Source organism: Oncorhynchus gorbuscha, linkage group LG18 (assembly GCF_021184085.1).
Source record: "Oncorhynchus gorbuscha isolate QuinsamMale2020 ecotype Even-year linkage group LG18, OgorEven_v1.0, whole genome shotgun sequence".
NCBI classification, from domain to species: Eukaryota; Metazoa; Chordata; class Actinopteri; order Salmoniformes; family Salmonidae; genus Oncorhynchus; species Oncorhynchus gorbuscha.
In genome coordinates, this window is record NC_060190.1 from 43311755 (window position 1) to 43335561 (window position 23807).

General features: G+C 44.3%; 1 protein-coding gene across 7 annotated transcripts in view; it reads right to left on the reverse strand.

Moving 5' to 3' along the window:
• Positions 1 to 22075, reverse strand: part of LOC124002589 (LIM domain and actin-binding protein 1-like) — a 28165-nt gene extending 6090 nt beyond the window's left edge. Inside the window, exons 1-4 of one of the 7 annotated variants that reach the window (XM_046310122.1) lie at positions 21953 to 22075; positions 14144 to 14277; positions 13066 to 13111; positions 4962 to 5402 (exon numbers count right to left, since the gene is read on the reverse strand). In XM_046310122.1, the coding sequence (XP_046166078.1) occupies positions 4962 to 5402; positions 13066 to 13111; positions 14144 to 14268 (612 nt within the window). In that variant the 5' untranslated portion in view covers positions 14269 to 14277; positions 21953 to 22075. The other 6 variants (XM_046310123.1, XM_046310120.1, XM_046310121.1 and 3 more) reach the window with 6 other exon arrangements.
• Between the last annotated feature and the right edge of the window lie 1732 nt (positions 22076 to 23807).

Below are 23807 nucleotides of genomic sequence, written 5' to 3' on the forward strand. Positions count from 1 at the left end.
GAGAATACTTTGGAACAGATTTCCTAAATTAAAATCACTTGAAGCTAATTTGCTGGTGTTTTTACAGTCTTGCGTCCATCGACAAATATTTTTTTTTAAATAAACAGTTGCACAGAAAACTTGAGGGGCCAAATAAAATCCCATATGGGCCAAATTCAGACCGCAGCCTGCCAGTTGGGGAACCCTGCACTACTGTATGTACACATTAGCGTGCGGACACATGTACACAGCGTTAATCCCCTAATAAGCTCAAGAGGCAGAGCCATTGTCAGACAGGACCGTCTGTCCCCCCACCAACTCCACCATGACGCAGCCATTTTACTCACCAATACACATACACACAACTGAAAACACATAACAAGTAGGCTATACACATCCTTAACACACTCTCCTCTCACCTTAACCTACAAAACACTGAAGATGCCCTATTACAATGCCATAAGAATGTACAGGCTAGTCACCACAGGGGGGGCTAGTGAGAAGGGACACTGCTCAAACACAGACAAACGGCCCAGTGAGGGGATCAAGGTTAAAGGGATACTTCAGGATTTTGGCAATGATGTCCTTTCTCAACTTCCCCAGAATCAGATGAACTTGTGGATACATATAGACTTCCAGTCATTGCATTAACACTAGTTAGCGTCGGCTTGTGAAACTACGTCTAACTTCCTTCATACTGGACACAGAGACATACAAATGGTGTCCAGGAGTTCATCTGACTCTGGGGAAGTAGATAAAGGGCCTCATTGCTAAAATCCGAAGTATCCCTTAGAGTCGAAGTTACACAACAACAAAAGAATCCCCATCAAACTCCGTCAGTTTAAGTTAAGAGATGTTTTTTGTTGCATTGGATGCATCTCAATCCACCATTTCCACCTGTGTCGCACTTCTGCATCTCAATCCACCATATCCACCTGTGTCGCACTTCTGCATCTCAATCCACCATATCCACCTGTGTCGCACTTCTGCATCTCAATCCACCATATCCACCTGTGTCGCACTTCTGCATCTCAATCCACCATATCCACCTGTGTCGCACTTCTGCATCTCAATCCACCATATCCACCTGTGTCGCACTTCTGCATCTCAATCCACCATATCCACCTGTGTCGCACTTCTGCATCTCAATCCACCATATCCACCTGTGTCGCACTTCTGCATCTCAATCCACCATATCCACCTGTGTCGCACTTCTGCATCTCAATCCACCATATCCACCTGTGTCGCACTTCTGCATCTCAATCCACCATTTCCACCTGTGTCGCACTTCTGCATCTGAGGTGAAAGGTGGCAGAACTAGAGCGGTGTTTGTCAGACCATGAGACATCCCGAAAATCCGTCTAACACAAACGTCTGTAGCGTCCAAATGGTTTAACGTACAAACTACTACTCTATGGACTAACTACTACTCTACTCTATGGAAAGGGGAGGCTCTCACAATGGTGCTCTCACAATGGTGCTCTCCGTTTTGCTCTACGACCCCCACAAGTGTAACCGGTATTGGATTTTTAAAAAATATTTTAAAACAAAATGGAAGTAGAAGGTTGTTTTGTGCCTCTACCCCCAAAAGTGGTTAAATGGTGTAAAAAAAATACAAAATATGTGTTTTTTAATTATCGCCTAGATTTCAGACAGACACTTCAAAATCTTGTTTCTTATGATTTATTTTTTGCCATTTATGGATGTTATTCAATGCGTTTCCATTTAGTAGTAAAGGTCAAAATCATTTGTATTGTTTCTTGATACCTAAAAAGGGTACTAAAATTCTAAATGAAATATCCAAAAGATCCATCTTAAACCAACTCCATCTGTCAGTTTAGCCCCCCCCGCCTTACACTCTACAGAATTAACAAACACGAGCGTGTGTGTGTGTGTGTGTTTATTACAGCCCACTGATGTGTAACCCAGATGGTCAGGCTTAAGCAGTAATCCTGGATACAGATGAGTGGAGGAGGGATCTGGCCAATTAAAACAGACGGGGCCTTCTAGAGTCCGCCATAGCCAAGTCAATAACTTTTTACATTGTACTTGCGGATTGAAGCTACAAGGTGTCCATAATGTTATGTATTGAAAGGCCATTTCCTAGTTCACTCAAAATATTGCTCATACAAAATGTTTTACAAGAGAGTGTGATGTTATGTTAGAGCAGAGGACCGCGATACGGCCTGTAGTTCACCGAGGACAGGTTGAGACAGGACCAACTGATTCCACTGCAAATCAAACTGTGTGCCAGCAGCTCAATGTTGGGCTAAATCGACCAAAACAACAGCCAGGCAGAGAGGCATGACTCATTTTAAAGAGAGGACAAACATGTAATATACACAATTGATCAAACAGGCTAAAGGCTAAAGGCTAAAGCTCCTACCTTTTTCAAGCAAGCGTGAATTGAATGTGTAGTCTACACAATGTGCTGTAGTCTCAAACTGTTCTTTGCATGTGCAAATGGTCTGCGTCTAACCAAGTAACTATGGTAACTAGAATCAACAAAAAAAAAAAAACACCAAGCCATGTTTTGAATATTGTGGTAGCAGAGAAGGCTAATGCCAGTGACAAGCAGTACAGGGTGTAGTTGATTTGGGTGACAGCCAGGTAGAGAAACAGAGCCTTATCTGCCCCATCTAAACCTTTTGTGCCCAGGACCCATTACAGCTCATACAGCTACAAATGAGGGCTATCGAAAAACAGGAGAGACAAAGAGAAAAGGTGGAATACAGAGAGTAAAAGAGACCTAGAAACAAGGAGTGTGTGAGAGGTTATAAAGAGAAAGAACGACAGAAAAAGAGGCGTAGAACTAAGGAGAGAGGGAAGGAGAGAGGGAAGGAGAGAGGGAAGGAGAGAGGGAAGGAGAGAGGGAAGGAGAGAGGGAAGGAGAGAGGGAAGGAGAGAGGGAGAGAACGTACTGCGAGTCTTTTGATTGGAGAGAGAGAGAGAAAGGAGTTTGTGTTCTGTAGGAGCAGGGTTTGTTGGCCTCTAGTGATTTGGTTGGGGGGGGGTGCATACCACTTCCATGACATCACTGCTGTAAGATGGTATCAGCCCAGAGCATGCACTGAGCTAAAGCTGGGGCAGGGTAGGGGGGACACAAGCTGAGGCAAGGCCGGGGGGGAAACACTCATGTGTGTGTGTGTGTGTGTGTGTGTGTGTGTGTGTGTGTGTGTGTGTGTGTGTGTGTGTGTGTGTGTGTGTGTGTGTGTGTGTGTGTGTGTGTGTGTGTGTGTGTGAGAGAGAGTGAGAGATGAAGCATGTGTGTGTGTACACCTGGAGACGCAGCTCCTCCACCCACGCACAGCCCCACCTCCGCTCTAGTCAGCTGAAATGCACTGGCGTAGCGATAAGGGCTTTTGTGAGCATGTATAGAGGAAACACACCGAGTAGTGAGCACAGCTCTCAGACCAAGACGAATCGAGGTCGACCTCCTACTGTCTGTCACTCCCCTCTTAAAACCCTGCCAGTAAATTCAGCAGAAGTTCAGAAGCATGGCCATTGTGGCAGGCCTCGTCTGACTGAATGGCTAAGAGGACAAAGACTACAACACTACCACTGTTCTCAGACCAGTCTCCCTGAGGAGACACTGGGGGAATTTCCAACATGTAGAACTAAGTATTGCTAGTGGTCATCATGAACACACTTAACAAACAGATGAACACCAAGGCGTGGTGGCAAACTCACTCCATTCCACCTGGACCATGCATCAACACCGGGCTGGCTAAGCTAAGGTAGCCTACACCAGAGACCACCAGGAATATACAAAGTATTATGGTCTCAGAGTCACACATTTTTACTCAACTTTTACCAGATGAGAAAACTGAAAAATAGGAGAAGCAGAAGTGCACAGAGGAGAGCAATCTTGTGTGATGCTGAGAGAAGAGGTGGGGTGGGGGCCATGAGGGGTGAATACCTAACTGAAGGAGAATGACAGGACACAGAGTGGGGAGGGAGAATTCCTATGGTGAGTCTTTGAAGAGAAAGACGAGGAATGTGGGTACATTCGTGACCCTGGGGTATTATGGTATGTGTGTACACTAAAAAGGAGAAGGTTGTTTAGGAGCAGATAAGGGCAGTGTGGAGAACTGAAACATAGAAACTTTTTGAGGGGACAGAAAGAGTGTGACTGAAGGGTTGAGTTAATTAGACAGTAATGGGACAGAGGGACGGGTCGTTAATATGGCCACTTAATATCAGAGGAGCCACAGGAGACCCTCCCTCAGTGTCTGGCGCAAAGTATTTCACTTCTCAACTGGGGCGGCGTCTTCGTCAGGTCAGTGCATGTATGCATGTTTTGAGTTTCTTGGCCTCTAATATGAGTAGGTAAGCTAGTTTTAGCAAGTAGCCTCTACACGAGTGTGTGTGTGTGTGTCTGAGTGAATGGGTGTTCTGTCTGTACTTAGTGATGCGCACTGAGACACAGTAGTCCTCGGGGTGCCTTTATGAAGTCAGACGGGGCTTGTTGAAAGGCACGAATGCATCAGGTACCAAGGCATGTGACTGCTAGCATGACTACACTCCAAAGGAAGGCACCATGAAACTGTCTGGCTGTGCAACAGACCAGGAGTTCAACTGCATCCCAGCTGGATATGGGGGGGCTAACCAATCACACACAGTCAGATGACTGACCTGACCCCACAAGCATAATGAGCAGCTACATGTTGAGGAAGATGCCAAGAGATGGGGTGAGAGAGAATCCATAGAGCAGAGAGGGGGATACACTGTGTAGAACAGTGGTTCCCAAACGTTTTCACTCAGGGCTCCCCCTTCCATCATTGAGGAACACTGCCGATGTACTAGCCAATTTCGAGGTTGCACCTTGTGCATTCTACTATTACCCCCCCCCCCCCAACCAAGCGGAAACACCCCAGAGTCTGGGAACCACTTTTGTAGAGGGATACATACCCACAGTGTGTGTCTGCCTGAATGAGAACGTTTTTGAGTAAAATGTGTGTGTGAGTCTCTATCAGTCTTACCCTTCTCTTGGCGCCCTCTCCCTTCTCAAACATCATCTTCAGGCTGTTGAGAGGCACGCTGGGTTTCTCAACGGGGCTGCAGGAGCTGGGTGGCGCCACCTTATCTTCCACCTGCAGTCCTTCCTCCTCCTCCTCTCCCTCACTTGGCCGCTGATCTTTTCTCTCCATCCTTCTCTCCGTTCCTTCCTTGGTTATAGCTGCTGAAGGATACTGGATACTGTCTTGACTACCCTGAGTGCCCGGGGATCCTGGGGATTTGGCTGGGGGGCGGTGCTCAGTCGGTGGCACTGGTTTGGGTACAGCTGGGGGGATAAGGCGGGCGCGAGGTGGGCCGGCTGGTTGCAGGGAGGGTTTGTCTTGGCGAGGTGCCGGCTGCTCCCAGCGCTTCTTCAGAACACTCAGGTTCCCTGAACGCAGAGTGGGAGGCAGGCTCTCCACCGACTGCCAGGAAGACAAGAGAAGATTAGAGAATGGTCAACTGGAAGAATGTCTTGAAGTTACTGACTGACTGATGCAACGTCCTGAAATAGGTTACATCGACCGAAAACTTAACCACCATGTAAACTGTACCGAGGTAAGTGTGTGTAAGAGTAGTCTCGTATGAGAAACTGTAAGAATACCCAAATACAGTACCATTTCTAACAGTTCGCAATAATACAAATAGTCACAGTCTAATCTTTCAACCGTGTGGAATGAAACTATTATCAACAAAATAGTCATCAACAGTTGCTTCCAACATTCTACTTCTACCAGTCAATCATGTCCAGTATTATGTCACCCAACTTCAAGCACCCAGACTGCAACCAAATTAAACAAGAAAAAAAATATTGGAAAAATCTCAAGTTCATAAACTCTGTCAGAGTTTTCTTCCCGAGGCCACAGTGGGAAAAGACTGCGGACAGTGGTAGTTACTGACGTGGAAGGAAAGCGAGATTAGATGAGCAGCTGTTCAACCAGCCACGAGAGTAGCTGGCTGGTGGCTGAAGTCAGAGCAGGCAACTATCAGCTGCTGCACAGTCCACTCCACAGTGGCATACAAAGTCTTGGCTCAAGATGGAGACAGAGCAGGACTGAACACGGAGATCTCTTTCTCAACCATATTCCATTCTGTGGAAACCTACCTCAACTTTTCCTGAAAGTACAGGAAGTGTTCTCTGCTCTGCTCGGCTTAACCGTCCATTAAGCTCCCAACTCGTAACTTACGGCGAGCAGCTAGCTGAACTACTATGGGACAACAATACTCCACTATGTGATGTCATTCACTGATCTTCATTAGAAGATATGGAAATGAATGCCCGCTTGTAAAACGCTCTGTTTACTACGGGGAACTTCTGAAAGGTATATGAAACAATACGGCCCTTTGAAAGCAGAACAGAGACAACTAATGAACTTAGTTTACATGGGGTACTCAATGTTCCTTTCAAGGAACCGCACTGGGCTATGGTACACAGAGCTCAACTCAGTGCAAAGTATCTAGTCACACCCATGAAGAAGAGTAACAATATGTTATATATGTCTATCCATGAGACGAGCTCCAATCAGTAGGTAACCATCAACATTCACAACGACCCTAACGAAGAACAAACCTGATTTTTCCCCTTCAACGTGATAATGAGGTGGTCAACCATATAGCAGTGGACATCCATGCAAACTTAACACGGCAATAAAAAATTTTTTTTTAAACGGACGCCACTTCCTACCGTCATCACATTGACCACACTTCAACCAAGCCGCAACTCAGAAAAACCTAGCCTGCACATCAAGCCGTGCTTCACCAACAAAATATATATGTGACAGAAACAAGATGGAAACACACACATGGAAAAGGAGGAGATCAGAATATGGGAGGAACAAACGAAAAGAGAAAGGAGGAAGAGAAACCCAAAGCTGAAAGAACTCAGACAGTAGAAAAAAAGAAAATCATTCTCTGTATGAAAGCAGCTGGAGTACAAGAAGTATGTTCAAGAAGTATGTTCAAGAAGTACAAGGAAAAACGAGCAACAGGCAATGAAAAGTTGGTTCCCTGTTTTTCTAAAAGAAGTGGTGAAACCTGTGAGAGCGAGGCGAGGCGTAGTGGGGAGTCTAGGTTGTAGACAGGGAGAGTCCTGTAGCTGGAATCAGTCTGCCGTCCTTCCCTCTGGTCTCTGTGCTGAGTAAGGGTGATCAAGCTCTCCCAGATGTTAGCAGTTAGAAAAACTCTGGAAGTAAGAACCAGCCCACCCCCCATCAAGACCAGGAGAAAGAGAGAGAGATGGAGGCAGAGGAGGGAAAAAAAATATCCCAGGAAACAAGAAAGCAGGAAATGATACATTTGGGAAATGTTTAACTCTTCGCTGACTGAGTCTGGGGTTCTTTTACTTGTCACTTCTCAAAGTGTATCCCCAAATAAATATTGTAAATATGTGGTTATTTGTGTGTGTGTGTAAATCTAGCAGACACATGAAGTTTCAAGTATTCCGTTGTTGTGTGAGCCAATGTCAGAGCCATACCAATGCACTGAAGTCATGGCATCACCTAACATGTACCATGTGTCATGTTACGGAACCTCATGCTGTCAGTGTTGAGATCTGTGATCGCCAATCACATCATGACATTCACATTGCAGACAGTGTTGTACAAAACCAAACTCCCTTTAAGTTATTTATTTCCCTTGAAAACTGGATTGTTAAAAGTAAGGAGTCAAATCAACAATGTCACTGCTCCTCCCATTTTACCCTATGTCCTCAAGACACAGCGTAACCTACAACACATGAAGTCCCGTTTAACCTATTGAGACATCTCAGCCATTCACCACTATTGAACAAGAACACACACACACACACACACACACACACACACACACACACACACACACACACACTTACTTCTAGCTTCTACCACCAAGCCATAAGACTGCTGAGAAATTCAGAAAATCGCCACCGGACAATTTACATTGACCCCTCCCCCCTTTTTTGTACACTCGCTGCTCGTTTTTTTACCTATGCACAGTCACTTCACCCCCATCTACATGTACACACTACCTCAACGAGCCTGTACCCCCGCACACTGACTCGGTACCGGTGACCCGTATATAGCCTCGTCATTGTTAGTGTTTCTTTTATTATTACTTTTTATATTTGAGTCTACTTCGTAAATATTTTCTTCTTGAACTACACTGTTGGTTATGGGCTTGTAAAGTCTACACCTGTTGTACTCGGCGCATGAGGCAAATCAAATTTAATTAGATTCCTGATTAGAACACTAAAGGTGACTCAATCTGCCTGACTCAGCAGCAGTAAGAGGGAGGACCTCATGTTGAAAGTTTATTCCCCTATAAAACTGTCATTAACTTTTGCGGTTAGAGAACATAATAGATGTGATTAAGTAGGAATAATCATACCTGTAATTATATACAGAACCATTACTGATAATGGTCACAGTTGAAGGGGGAATTATACTGAACAAAAATATAAATGCAACATGCACCAATTTCAAAGAGTTACAATTCATAAGGAAATCAGTCAATTGAAATAAGTACATTAGGCCCTAATCTGTGGATTTCACATGACTGGGAATACAGATATGCATCTGCTGGTCACCGATACCTTCAAAAAATATATATATTAAAAAACAAATGCATCAGAAAACCAGTCAGTATCTGGTGTGACCACAATTTGCCTCATGCAGCGTGACACATCTCCTTCACATAGAGTTGATCAGGCTGTTGATTATGGCCTGTTGTCCCACCCTCTTCAATGGTTGTGCAAAGTTGCTGGATATTGGCAGAAACCGGAACACGCTGCCTTACACGTCAACCCAGAGCATCCCAAACATGCTCAATGGGTGACATGTCTAGTGAGTATGCAGGCCATGGAAGAACTGGGACATTTTCAGCTTCCAGGAATTGTGTACAGATCCTTGCGACATGGGGCTGTGCATTATCATCCTGAAACATGATGATGAAACATGAGGTGATGGTGGTGAATGAATGGCACGACAATGGGCCTCAGGATCTTGTCACGTTATCTCTGTGCATTCAAATTGCCAATCAATAAAATGCCATTTTGTTTGTTGTCCGTAGCTTATTTCTGCCCATATCATAACCCCACCATGTGGCACTCTGTTCACAACGTTGACATCAGCAAACTGCTCGCCTACACAATGCCATACACGTGGTCTGCGGTTGTGAGGCCGGTTGGAAGTATTACCATATTCTCTATAACGACATTGGAGGTGGATTATGATATATAAATGAACATTACATTCTCTGGTAACAGCTCTGGTGGACATTCCTGCAGTATTCATGCCAATTGCATACTCCCTCAAAACTTGAGACATATGTGGCTTGTGTTGTGTGACAACACTTTCACATTTTAGAGTGGCCTTTTATTGTCCCCAGCACAAGGTGTACCTGTGTAATGGCCATGCTGTTTAACCAGTTTCTTGATATTCCACACGTGACCGGTGGATGGATTACCTTGACAAAGAAGAAATGCTCACTAACAGGGATGTAAAATAAGCTTTTTGTGCATATGGAACATTTCTGGGATACTTTATTTCAGCTTTAGGAAACATGGGACCAACACTTTACATGTTCCGTTTATATGTTTGTTCAGTGTAGATTCCACACAATCAACACAATGTTAAATAAGACTGCAGGAGCCTCCTTAGCGCTCATTTGTGGACCATCATGTAATCATTCATTATGACAATGTTGCTGGTTAACCTGACCAGGAAAAACTCAGGGACCAAAATAAACCTGAAAAAAAAAACCTAGTTAAAACTCCTGGCCCTGATTCTCATACCGCAACACAGAGGATTGCATCTCAGAAAGCTGAGACATCTTTTCCTCCTATGACCCAAATTTACAGCCCACCCTTTAGGACTAGTGCTGCCTGTGGATCCACGCATACACACAGCATTGTGCTGACTAGACATTGTGCCGACTGTTTAACTCAGCACAAACAGGAAGACTGGAGGAACAGCATGCACCACACACAAATACAACCAGCGTGTGTGTGTGTGTGTGTGTCTCTTCTCCTCGCTCTGAATGACCTTAAGGACCTTGTGTGTAAACGATGTTTGTCTACAACTACTTGAGCCTCTCCAGAATTCCACAATGTCACGTCACGCAGAGCAAGTCCTGTGCTACAATCTCGGTCCAGATTCACTGGCAGCAAGGTACCCAATGATCAAAATACATTCCCCATCGATGAGCCATTGGAAATGTTAGGTAGTTACCTTGTGCTCCTGCATGACATCGGCCGATCACTTATTCCCTATTCCCTTGTCCACTTCTCCAGCACTTCCCAACAAACAAAGACCATAACCAACAGAGAAGACAACTATCCCAACAGAGGGAATTACTTTGGGATTAGTCGACTGAGTCAGGATTATGGGGCTGACCGCCTGCCCATCACAATAAGTGGCAGGCAGAACAAGGGTGGGAGGTGGAAGTTTTCGAAAGGCTGTCATTTTACCATGTGAATGACAAAATGCTTTATCTCATCTAGTCACCGTCAAAAATAAGTAGCCTGAGCAGAGAAGAGAGCACAAAACCACTTAGGCATACAGACGGAGCGGCCTACTGGTCAGACTTGGAAGGCGAGCACATCAGACGCCGCTTCCGAGCATATTACTCGCCAATGTCCAATCTCTAGTAAAACCGGGTTGATGAAATTAGGACACGATTTGCCTTCCAGAGAGACATCGGAGATTGTAAGATTCTCTGTTTTACGGAAACGTGGCTCACTCGGGATATGTTGTCAGAGTCGGTACAGCCACCCGGTTTCTTCACGCATCGCGCCGACAGAAACAAACGACTCTGGTAAGGAGGGTGTGGTTGTATGCCTTATGATTAACGACTCCTGGTGTGATCATTACAACATACAGGAACTTAAGTCCGTTTTGTTCACCTGACCTAGAATCAAATGCCGACCGCATTATCTACCAAGAGAATTCTCTTTGATTATAGTCTTCGCCATGTATATTATTAGCAAGTGCATCCGTGATGTTGTACCCACTGTGACTATTAAAAACTTTCCTAATCAGAAACCGTGGATTGATGGCAGCATTCGCGCAAAACTGAAAGCGCCTTTAATCCTGGCAAGGCAACTGGAAACATGACTGAATACAAACAGTGTAGCTATTCCCTCCGCAAGGCAATCAAACAAGCTAAGCGTCAGTATAGAGATAAAGTAGAGTCGCAATTCATCGGCTCAGACACGAGATGTGTCTACAGTCAATCACTGACTACAAAAAGAAAAACCAGCCACGTAGCGGACATCGACATCTTGCTCCCAGACAAATTATAATAACTTTTTTTTGCCCGCTTTGAGGACAATACAGTGCCACTTACACAGCCCGCTACAAAAGCTGCCGGCCCAGACGGCATCCTCAGAGCATGCGCAGACCAGCTGGCTGGTGTGTTTACGGACATATTCAATCAATCCCTATTCCAGTCTGCTGTGCCCACATGCTTCAAAATGGACACCATTGTTCCTGCTCCCAAGAAAGCAAAGGTAACTGAGCTAAATGACTATCACCCAGTAGCACTCACTTCTGTCATCATGAAGTGCTTTGAGAGACTAGTCAAGGATCACATCACCTCCACCCTACATGACACCCTAGACTCACTCCAATTTGCTTACCATCCCAATAGGTCCACAGACAACCTAATCATCATCACACTGCTCTATCCTATCTGGACAAGGGGAATACCCATGTAAGAATGCTGTTCATTGACTACAGCTCAGCATTTAACACCATAGTACCCTCCAAAGTCGTCATTAAGCTCGAGACCCTGGGTCTCAACCCCGCCTGTGCGACTGGGTCCTGGACTTTCTGACAGGCCGCCCCCAGGTGGTGAGGGTAGGAACCAACATCTCTACCCCGCTGATCCTCGACACTGGGGCGTTCTCAGCCCCCTCCTGTACTCCCTGTTCACCCATGACTGCGTGGCCATGCACGTCTCCAACTCAATCATCAAGTTTGCGGACGACACTACAGCGGTAGGCTTGATTGCCAACAACGACGAGACGGCCTACAGGGAGGAGGTGAGGGCCCTTGGAGTGTGGTGTCAGGAAAATAATCTCTCACCAAACATCAACAAAACAAAAGGAGATGATCATGGCTTCAGGAAATAGCAGAGGGAGCAACCTCCCATCCACATCAATGGGACAGTAGTGGCGAAAGTGGACCGTTTTAAGTTCCTCGGCGTACATATCACTGACAAACTGAAATGGTTCACCCACACAGATAAGAGTGGCGAAGGCGGCACAACAGCGCCTCTTCAACCTCAGGCGGCTGAAGAAATTTGGCTTGTCACCTAAATGCACAATCGAGAGCATCCTGTTGGGACTGCATCACCGCCTGGTACGGCAACTGCTCCGACCCACAACCGCATGGCTCTCTAGATGGTGGTGCGGTCTGCACAGCGCATCACCGGCGGCATACTACCTGCCCTCCAGGATACCTACAGCACCCGATATCACTGCCTGTTCACCCCACTACCATCCAGAAGGCGCGGTCAGTACAGCTGCATCAAAGCTGGGACCGAGAGACTGAAGGCCATCAAGACTGTTAAACAGCCATCACTAACAGAGTGGCTGCTGCCAACATAGACTCAATCTGGCCACTTTAATAAATTGATTTAATAAAGCTATCGCTAGTCACTTTAAATAATGACACTTTAATCATGTCTACATATCCTACATTACTCAACTCATATGTAACACTGCATCTCAAACCATCTACTGCTTCTCGCCTATGCCGCACAGCCCTCGCTCATCCATATATTTATATGTACATATTCTTATTCATCCCTTTATATTTGTGTGTATAAGGTAGTTGTTGTGAATGCGTTAGATTACTTGTTAGATATCACTGCATTGTCGGAACTAGAAGCACAAGCATTTTGCTACCCTCGCATTAACATCTGCTAACCATGTGTATGTGACTAATAAAATTTGATTTGATATAGTTCAATGGTGACAGACTCAAAGACTTGACCAAGAGGGCAGCTTCACAAGCGTATCATTGAACTGGTGACCGTGTCGGAGGTGATGTCACATCCTATAGTTCCATGAGTGGGTCTCCTGTTGGGGAGCTGAATGGAGATACTCACTGCTTTCTTCTTCTCAGCATTGGCCTCCTCAGCAGCTCTCTGGTACCTATGGAGAAGAGGAGCAACACTGACCTCTGCTGATCAAGAACAGAGGTGCACACAGTAAAGTCGACCAAAGCAGTACACTGGGAATGGAAGTTTGCACTGATATTAAATCCATAATATCGGAACATGTTTTGAAGGTCTGAAGAGGTCAGGGAAGTGTAAGCAATATAAAACAATATTAATTTAAAATTAATATTTCTGACACAGATCTGGTTTCCTCTGGATCTGCAGACACTATGCTGCTTTTCGACTAACACCACTGTTACACTGGTTTTATACACCCTTGCGTTATACTAGGGAAATTGTGATTCCATAGCTAGGGCTGACAGAGAGGACTTGTGAAGAGCAGAATCAACAACCTCTGCATAGTCAAAACGGTTGCTTTGTGAGGTGTTAAAGTTCACAGTTCGCCATAGCTATGTAAATGCCAGCTGAAATGTACGAGTGGCACGGTAGGTCAGGATTGTTGTAAGGTAACAGCTACTTTACATAGCAACAGAAGAAAATTACCTGTACATGCAAGGTGTATGAGGAAATAGGTCACGGGTTGATAGTCAACCTACGATTACAGTTACGACAATGTGATGACGAGGTGACATTTCAACCAGAATTTTCCGATCCACAGAGCTTCTTAAAGAGTGGTAACTATTAACAGTCAGAATGATCTCTTTCCAGTTCTGCTGCAACCTCTGTTGGCAGGAGTAACCCAATGACCTGCAGAACAGGATTAATATACAGTTAACATCTCTGTTACCTCCCTCTCAACCTCAATTATGTACATTTGGGATGGGAGCACTTGTATAAAGCCTTTAAGACTGAAGTGTTTGGGTTGACTCAGACTTGACTGACTGTATGTACATACTGGAGCACCATAAGGACAAGTGTGATTGGTACAGTATGTACGTAGAGCAGGGTGATATGGAGGATTCCATACAGATAGATGTGTGTTTGGTATGATGAATTTGGAAGAGAAGTGTCCACGGTAGTACACTCATACAGAAGTGTCTAGTAGAGAGCTGTGCGTGTCACTCACTTGGAGAAGCGCTCTGCAATGGCGTTGGTCTTGCCTCGCGTGCTGACCAATGAGAGCTCCCTGGCGGTGACCCGTAAAGACTGCGACGCCCACGACTTTCTGCTGAACGAACTTCCGCCTTCCATCTCCGCCTCCTAACACACACACACACACACACACACACACACACACGCTAATTAATGACAGAATCAAAATGTCTACTTAAACATTTTTTTAAACTACATTTCCTGTTTTACATGAAATACAAGTCCCAAAATCCTCCAACACCCATCTTATAGAAATGACCTAATACAGTGTATAATACACACAGCCTGTAGAGCTTGGATTCAACAACCAACACTGGCACTGTTGGATGACATCATCCAGCTGTTTGTCCATGGTGTGCACTACCTCACTGCTCATTCATCATGAATCAATCAAACCACGATATAGACAATACAGGGTGACACCTTAATTGGAGGGTAATGAATAACATTTTAATAACAATGACAACTTGTGTAAATTGAAACAAACACATTTGTATTTTCTGTTTGGGGTGTAATGGCCCAGGAGTTCTCATGAAAACATTGCCCTACCAGGTAGCCTACAGCCCATTGATTATTACCAATATAGGCATTTTGTATGCTTATATATATATATATATTTTTTTTTTAAGTTATGCTAGTAAAGTGTTCTCTTTAATAGGTTCATAGTCTATTTCACCCAGATCCCCCAGAATAATAGCAGTGTTGACAGACAGGGGGGATCAATGCAGCACTGTCTCTATACAAAGAGGTACTGTCTATCCCTCAGCTTCCCCAATGGTGAGGTCATTGATCTGTATGTCAATCACCTGCTCTGCTCTCTGTCTAGGAGTCAGTCCGCCACCGAGATATCATCTACAGCACATACCCTCCCCTGCTACTATGAGCTCACACACAAACATTGCATGGTTACAGGAGCAAGCAGACAAAATTCTGCCATCATGATCGAGCGGGAAAGTTCAGACACTTGACTGTGGGACAGGTACACAACTGAGATCAGCAGCAATGTTGTCATTGTGCGAATCCAAACATATAATCTGTTCCGAGACCGTCAGGAGGCCTGTTCCGAGACCGTCAGGAGGCCTGTTCCGAGACCGTCAGGAGGCCTGTTCCGAGACCGTCAGGGGGCCTGTTCCGAGACCGTCAGGAGGCCTGTTCCGAGACCGTCAGGAGGCCTGTTCCGAGACCGTCAGGAGGCCTGTTCCGAGACCGTCAGGAGGCCTGTTCCGAGACCGTCAGGAGGCCTGTTCCGAGACCGTCAGGAGGCCTGTTCCGAGACAGCCAGGAGGCCTGTTCCGAGACAGCCAGGAGGAGGCCTGTTCCTGTTCCGAGACAGTCGACCGAGGCCTGACAGCCAGGAGGCCTGTTCCGAGACAGCCAGGAGGCCTGTTCCGAGACAGCCAGGAGGCCTGTTCCGAGACAGCCAGGAGGCCTGTTCCGAGACAGTCAGGAGGCCTGTTCCGAGACAGTCAGGAGGCCTGTTCCGAGACAGTCAGGAGGCCTGTTCCGAGACAGTCAGGAGACCTGTTCCGAGACAGTCAAAACCAGCACTCCGACTGCCACTTATCTCAGCCTGATCTTCATAATCAACAATTATAGAGGGCAGAGTATAACATACACCCACATGCCTAAATGCACACAGGAAGTTAGTTACTATAGTTACTGTGTTTTCCGATAGACACGTACACTAACAAAAAAAACGGTCTCATAACACAGCTGATAAGCCAGTAAAATAGTCATTTGTCTGGAAGGGAGGGAATGATGAGAATCGACAAAAGCATTTATCAGTTTATACATGGACCCACCTTTGGTATACTGCATGGTGTGTATTTGTAGTCATTTTCAGATAAATTCATATCAATAGGCTGTCTTGGGCCAGCCGGAAGGGTGTATGGACCATGCCCTTTCATCTGGCCATTTTCATTAAGGTGTGCTTTGCAGGTATTACATCGTTACCCGACAAAGAGGCTGAATTGAATTAAGCATTGTCAGAGCAGCTGGTTTTGTGTTGACTCAGACATGACCAAGCACACGCATGAGCATAGTAGAGGCAATTCCATGATAATGGAATGGATTTCTCACTTTTATAACGTAGACCAAACAAAAAACATCAATTTCAAAGCTTAACAAACCATAGAACTCTATGCACAGGTACTAGTTTTAACCATTTCCACTGACGAATTACAAAAACACATTAACAGGAAGAACTGTGCAGATGAAGTTCAGTAATGATAAAATTGAGGGAGATTTTGCCATAATTCTATGACCAAACATAGCATCTGCACAGTTTTTCAAGTACATTTTTATATATTTTTTTACTGTGTAAATTATTCAAAGTAGCCACTGTGCATAGAGTTCAACTTTGAACTCAATGAATTTGTTTGGCATACATTTTAAAGTAAAAAATCTGTCTCAGCGTAATTCCACTACCATGGAATTGCTCATAAGCTACACAAGAAAACCAGCACTAGGAGTGTGACCACGACGACAACCATAACAAATTACCAATTCCAGAAGAATCTCCAACACTTCCTGTCTACAAACCATGGGATCCAGGAAAATAAGAATCTAATCCACAGAGAGAGACATCACATGGACTTCTCATAAAGACCGTGTTTAGCATGGCCACAGGGGTGGTTTAAAACTCGGCCTTGCATCTCTGTCATATTTCATGAGAAAAACTTTGGGAAAATAAGGCAAAGCTTAAACCTTAGCTTAAGAAGTGCATATTGGTTGAAAGCCTGTGTAACCCTGGAGGTATGTGTTCAGTGGAAAAGGGATAAAGTGTAATGCCTGTGTGTGTCAGAGGCAACGCATCATATTCATGTGCATCAGCACAGCAGGCCAGATCAGGAAGCCAAAAGGCAGAAATCCAGTGGAATTCCTAAAAAAAAAAAAATCCTCCTCAGCCTTTCCTCCAAGCTGCGTCTCCAAGCTAAGCACAGGGGAAACGACCTCTCAGTAGAAACCAAGATGCAGAGATCGAAGAACAAACTGGATGAGCAGGAAATAAAAATCAGTCACTCTTGGAGGAGAATGGAAGTTGAACATAAAACACTTTATTTGGGGTGCTTGTCTATTCAACTTCCATTGTCCTCTTATCACCACCAAGCTCAGCCATCTGCTGCAGTTGTGCCTTTGAGCAAGTTGCTTAACCCCTGTAATTTCTCCAGGGACGCTGCACTCTACCCCATCCAGGGCATGTTTTATCTGTCCTTCTGAGGGGTTGGGATAGAACAGACAACAAATTGCCGATGGACATTTGTGCATATTGGACAATAAAAAAGGAATCATCTTCCTCTAAGCTTGCAGAAGTAGTGGAGGTAGCAGCATAGCTGTAGTAAGTGGTCATGACATGTAGAGGAACAAGTAGCCTAACCAAACAGAGACAAGGCTTCCTTTTCGTTTGGCATTCGACTTCTTGGAAGCAAACTGCAACAGAACAAGTTTAGTTGATCTGGCCCAGTCTAGTCTACTCTCTCTCCATATCTGAATAACACTTGTATGTAGTGATGGGGGATATTATTTCAGATGATATATCATTTTGACAAACTCCTGTATTTTTACTTCATAGCACTTTTTTAATAGGGAGCCAATTTGTTTTCAGCACTTTTATTTATATGACTGATCAAAACTTGTTTTTTCTCATGTCTCGCTCTTGTCCCTCTGCAGCAGACATTTGGTGAGCAATATGTTTGGAACATCGAATCGCAATACATAAGTATCGTGAGAATATCTTAGCGCGAGTTCCCTAGTAATTCCCAGCCCTACCTGTATGGTGAGCAAGTATATTGATAAGAAATCAAATCTTCACTTCAACATACTTGATTGTGACTGTAAACTTGACATGATATGGGGACCGGATGTTGGGAATAACTTTTGAACATAAGTGACATTGCCAGATCCTGCGGACGCGCCTTTCCTGAGGTAATCATTATCGTGTTTCAGTCAACGAGGCCTCTGTGTCAATTTCACTAAAGCACAAAGCGGAACGGCCTTTGAACCTTCACTTTCATCTCATTGCAATGTCGTATCCACAACAAACCCAGAGATGGAACACAACACAGGATCAGTCTGTATTACGAAATATAGACATTTTATCATCATCAGTGCCTTGAGTGACATGGAGGTACATCAGTCCTGAACAGCTCAAATGTAGGAATTGGTTAATAATCATACCCATAACATGATGCGGCCACCATAATACTTGAAAATACAAAAGGGATCAACAACATCGTTTTTACACCCAAATTACTGGCCTGTATGACAAAGTGAAAAGAAAGAAGCCCATGTTAAAAATTCCACTACAAATCATATAGTCTGTTTTCAACAAGGCTGTTAAATAATACTGCAAAGACAACACAATAAATAAACAGACTTTTTGGACTAAATTAAACTACAGGGTTGGGTCAAATCCCAAAGTAAAACCCTCTCTATTTTCAAGTATTGTGGTAGCAGCATCATGTTATGGGTATACTTGTCAAAAATTGAATTGAATCCCTTTTTAGATCATTTAAGGGGGTGGAGAAATTCTATTGGCACTGTAGCCTAATTTAAACGGTGCTCTTTACGTCACACCATTACCAACCATATGACACTGGTAACACTTGTGACAAACTCGATTTGCTTGTTACTCTACAATTTGATTTGCAGGTAATGACACTATGTAATCAAACTGAACCATAGCAAAACAAGTACCATGCGGGTTAAAAGCTACTTGAAGTCAGTCTCTGAAACAGACTTTGAAAAAATACAAATCAATAGTCAATTCTGCCTGGCTCTGAACAAAGAATCATTAAACACAAAATCATTCAAGCTAAACTAGCAGATTGAGTCAGAAACTGAAACACAGGACTCTCCCTCAGACTCTCCCTGACTTGGCACCCCTCAGCTCATGGGACTGATCAGATGTCACAAAGCCGCCATCCTTGGTTTAACCCGTGTTCAGACAATAGGTAGGAAAAAGTCACATCCATGACATGGATACTGTTGGACTAGCCTTACTACAGTAACACTGGGAGTTATGGTCAATACTCTCAGTGAGAACAGAGATAATGATTTTTGAAACGCTATACACACACACAGTTACAAAAACAATGGCACAAGGGAAACGGCAACTTAACTTCTCCCCAAAGAGTTCAGGTTAACCGTGACACACCTTAAACGTACCTTTTTTGAATGGATTATTTTTCTGTTTTCTTCTCGATATAAAGTTACTTTCTTATCTATATTATTTTATAGCACTCCAGTTTCGGTCCAGCCTTTACTTTAAGCACTTCCGGTTTGTCACACTCTCCTGGTGAAACCTTGCGACACCCGACACAATGCGTATGTGCATGTCTCTAGTGTGTAAGAGTGTAAGGGGCGGAGTGAGGAGAAAGGTGTCATGAGAGTGGAGGAAGCAGGTCACATGATTTCCTGTACCAATGACCTTAGAGATTGGATTCCACCTGCCAGGTACATAGGGTGTGTGTGTGTGTGTGTGTGTGTGTGTGTGTGTGTGTGTGTGTGTGTGTGTGTGTGTGTGTGTGTGTGTGTGTGTGTGTGTGTGTGTGTGTCTCTTCAGCAGAATTTATAGGAAATAGTCTATACAACTGCTCTACAGTTAAGTGTTTAACAACCTGGTGAAAAACTCAAAACTGATCTAAATTGTGTGATTCTATGGCACAACTTGATCCCCTTCATGAGGGTGGTAAAGAAGGGGAGGTGGGTGGTTGTGGCAAAGGACAGCTGGAGGAGAGAGGTGAAGAGAAAGGAGGAGGGGGACAGAGGGGAGAGGAGACGAACAGAGCAAGAAGCTCAGGTTTCTCTGCCCTGTTTGAAAGGTTGAAGCGTGTGGTTGGGCCTGCGTGGTGCTGCGGCAGGGAGAGAAAACCCTGGCTCTCAATACACTCAACACATTGCGACTTCACAGGCCCTGTCTAACCAGTACCGATCCTTGCCTCACACCTGGAGGTGTGCACACACACACACGCAGTCTCGCGCACACCCACAGCTTTGTCTGCACCAAGACTTCAAAAACCATACAATTGTACACATTTTTCACTAGAGCAGTTTACCTATATCAATTTCTGGAGCAATTCATTGGCTTGGCAGAGAAATTGACAACTGAATCAAAATGTTGCCCGTTTCTGTCTGTGTCTCATTAATAAATCAACTTTAGGAGCATGTCAGAGTTGAGAAAAGGTATAGTTTCTGTCAAGGTGTTTTTTCTGCCCAGCATCTGAACCAGTGGGATGTGTGTAGCATATTTTCTATTTTATTTACACAGGAAAGTCCCCTAATTGGCATTGTGAAAATGGCTGACGAACCAAATGATCTGACACGGGTAGCATCATCAACGCATTCCACTGAGTCATCTTCACTGGGACATCACCACCTGCCTCCTCTGTGGGCTATCCTTTTCTTTTCGCAGAGAGACGATGAAAAAGGCGACATGGTTTGGCAGCGTTTTCTAAGTCTCAGCTGTGCAACTTCCAAGACAGAGAACTGCATAAATAGCACCGTTAAATAAGCATGGAGCTGCATTCAAATGGCCTGTTCAAATGGCCTGTTCAAATGGCCTGTTCAAATGGCCTGTTCAAATGGCCTGTTCAAATGGCCACGGTGCGGTTAAGGTACAAAGCTGGACAGTCGGCATTGTGTGACAACTGCTGGCACTGAGGTGAATACCAAAGTAGACTACTCATTTCTCCAGGGACAGCCACTGAATGCCCAGCTCGTAATACTCAGCAGGAGTTTGAATAGAATATATCCCAGCGATCAGGCCAACAACAAGTAACCTACTTTGAGTAGCCCAAGTCACCAAAATGGCTGTGGTGGTATCAGCTGAGTTTTAAAGTAATAGTTCACTCCAAAAATCACCATTTGTTCAGATGTTTTCAAAAGTGGTCTAATGTCAAGATGAGTCCATGTCTCGCATGCCATCTGTTGTGCAGATCTAACTATATTCCTCAACCCCATAAGGAAAGAAAGCCTAAGCACCATTTAAAATGATTAAATTAGATGGTGTCCATCTTTCCCCTTAATTTGGGTTTGTGATAGCTGGATCTACACAACAGATGGGGTTGTGGGGAGTACACTTATTTTGAAAATGCTCCACTTTTGAGTTTTGAAAATATTTACAAACTTTGGAATCATTTTGTAACATATGGTCATGCAGGCCTACTCATAAAGTGTCATAAACAGGAAGATATCTTCCTTGGTAGATGGATTATTATAACAATAAACAAGTAGCCTATAAGCCTTCTGTGCTATCAAAATGAATGCACTGCGTCTCACTCCAGTCCTCCATACCCTGAAATAGGTTGGCCAACTGCCATAACTTCCCATGCAACCTCCACCATCAGTAATAATGGGGAAAAATTGGAAGTACCTGTCAAATTGGCAACATTAACCAGCAAACATTTGACTTAGCCTTGGCAAGAGCAAATTCACCATGTGAACACTCACACCACAGCCTAAACTAGCATACTAAAACGCACACATTAAGGCTAGAATTTAAAATAGCATTATAATAACTGTATATATCAACACAAGTTTATGACAAAACTCCTGTAACCTTGCTTTGGCCTTACGTTTATGATGTTGCCTACCGCAGTTCCCCCGACAGTCCCACAGGTGCACAATAGAAAGAGAGACGTTGGTTTGAGTCGATTAATCTGCTAGTATCTGAGATTTTAATTACATTGTTAAACGAACAAACTTGACTTGTTTTAATCTCTTGCTGCTAAACCCGATACGTTTTGTATAGCTAATGTAAATGGCTTTGGTTAATTACACTCACAGCAATGAGTTTTTCGTCTTCGTGCGCTCCTCAAAGTATGTGCATCTCACGGGGCGGGACAAATCTGTCACCAAATCAAGAGTTCTTTTCCATCTCTTAAAGTTGCAGTTCGCGGGGAATAACCATAAAATATTTGGATTCTTCTTCCAAAAAAATCTCGCCGCTCAACATCACAGACATACACTGAGTGTATAAAACATTAAGGACACCTTCGTGACCCCCCCCCCCTTTGCCCCTTAGAACAGCCTCAATTCGTCGGGGCATGTACTCCGCTGACACATGAAGTTAGCTGGATGTTAATATATGCCATTTAGCAGACGCTTTTATCCAAAGCGACTTACAGTCATGTGTGCATACATTCTACGATAACAACATTAGACCATTAGACCATAACAACATTAGACCATAACAACATATAACATGTTCTTTGGGTGGTGGACCATTCTTGATACACAATGGAAACTGTTGAGCATGAAGAACACAGCAGCATTGCAATGCTTGATACAAACCGGTGCGCCTGGCACCTACTAGCATATCCTGTTCAAAGGCATTTAAATATTTTGTCTTGCCCTTTCATCCTCTGAATGGCACACATACACAATGTCTCGATTGTCTCGTGGCTTTAAAACCCTTCTTTAATCTGTCTCCCCCCCTTCATCTACACTGATTGAAGTGCATTTAACAAGTGACATCAATAAGGGATCATAGCTTTCACCAGGATTCATCTGGTCAGTATATGACATGGAAAGACAAAAAGCTCTACAGTGGCACCATCGAGAGCATCCTGACTGGTTGCCTCACTGCCTGGTATGGCAACTGCTCGGCCTCCGACCGCAAGGCACTACAGAGGGTAGTACGTACAGCCCAGTACATCACTGGGGCCAAGCTTGCTGCCATCCAGGACCTCTATAACAGGCGGTGTCAGAGGAAGGACCTAAAGATTGTCAGACTCCAGCCACCCTAGTTATAGACTGTTCTCTCTGCTACCGCACGGCAAGCGGTACCGGAGCACCAAGTCTAGGTCCAAAAGGCTTCTTAACAGCTTCTACCACCAAGCCATAAGGGGGGGCCACTCTTTCCTCTGGTATAAAAAAATATCCCAATGCCCCAGGACACTGCCCTGTGTAGGGTGCCGTCTTTCGGGTGGGACGTTAAAAGGGCGTCTTGACTCTCTGATGTCATTAAAGATCCCATGGCACTTATCGTAAGAGTAGGGGTGTTAACCCCGGTGTCCTGGCTAAATTCCCAATCTGGCCATCACGGTCACCTAATAATCCCCAGTTTACAATTGGCTCATTCATCCCCCTCCTCTCCCCTGTAACTATTCCCCAGGTCATTGCTGCAAATGAGAACGTGGTCAAAGTCAACTTACCTGGTAAAATAACGGATAAATAAATAAGACTGCTAAACAGCTAATCAAATGGCTACTCAGACTACTTGCATTGTCCCCCCCTTACTGACATGCTTACTTTTACACTGCTGCTACTTTCTGTTTATTATCTATGCATAGTCACTTTAACTCTACCTGCATGTACATTTTAGCTCAATTGCCTCGACTAACCTGTCCCCCTGCACACTAACCTGTGTTCCCGCACTATACCGGTACCCCCTTTATATAGCATTGGTACTGTGATTTTACTGCTGCTCTTTAATAATTCTTTATTTTTATGTTTTACTTAACACTTATTTTTCTGAATCTATGGTTAAGGGCTTGTCAGTAAGTCTTTCACTGTAAGCTCTACACCTGTTGTATTCAGCGCATGTGACAAATACAATTGTATTTTATTTTATTTTATTTTATTTGAAAGAGCAGGTGTCCTAAATGTTTTGTACACTCAGTGTATATCTAGTAGTG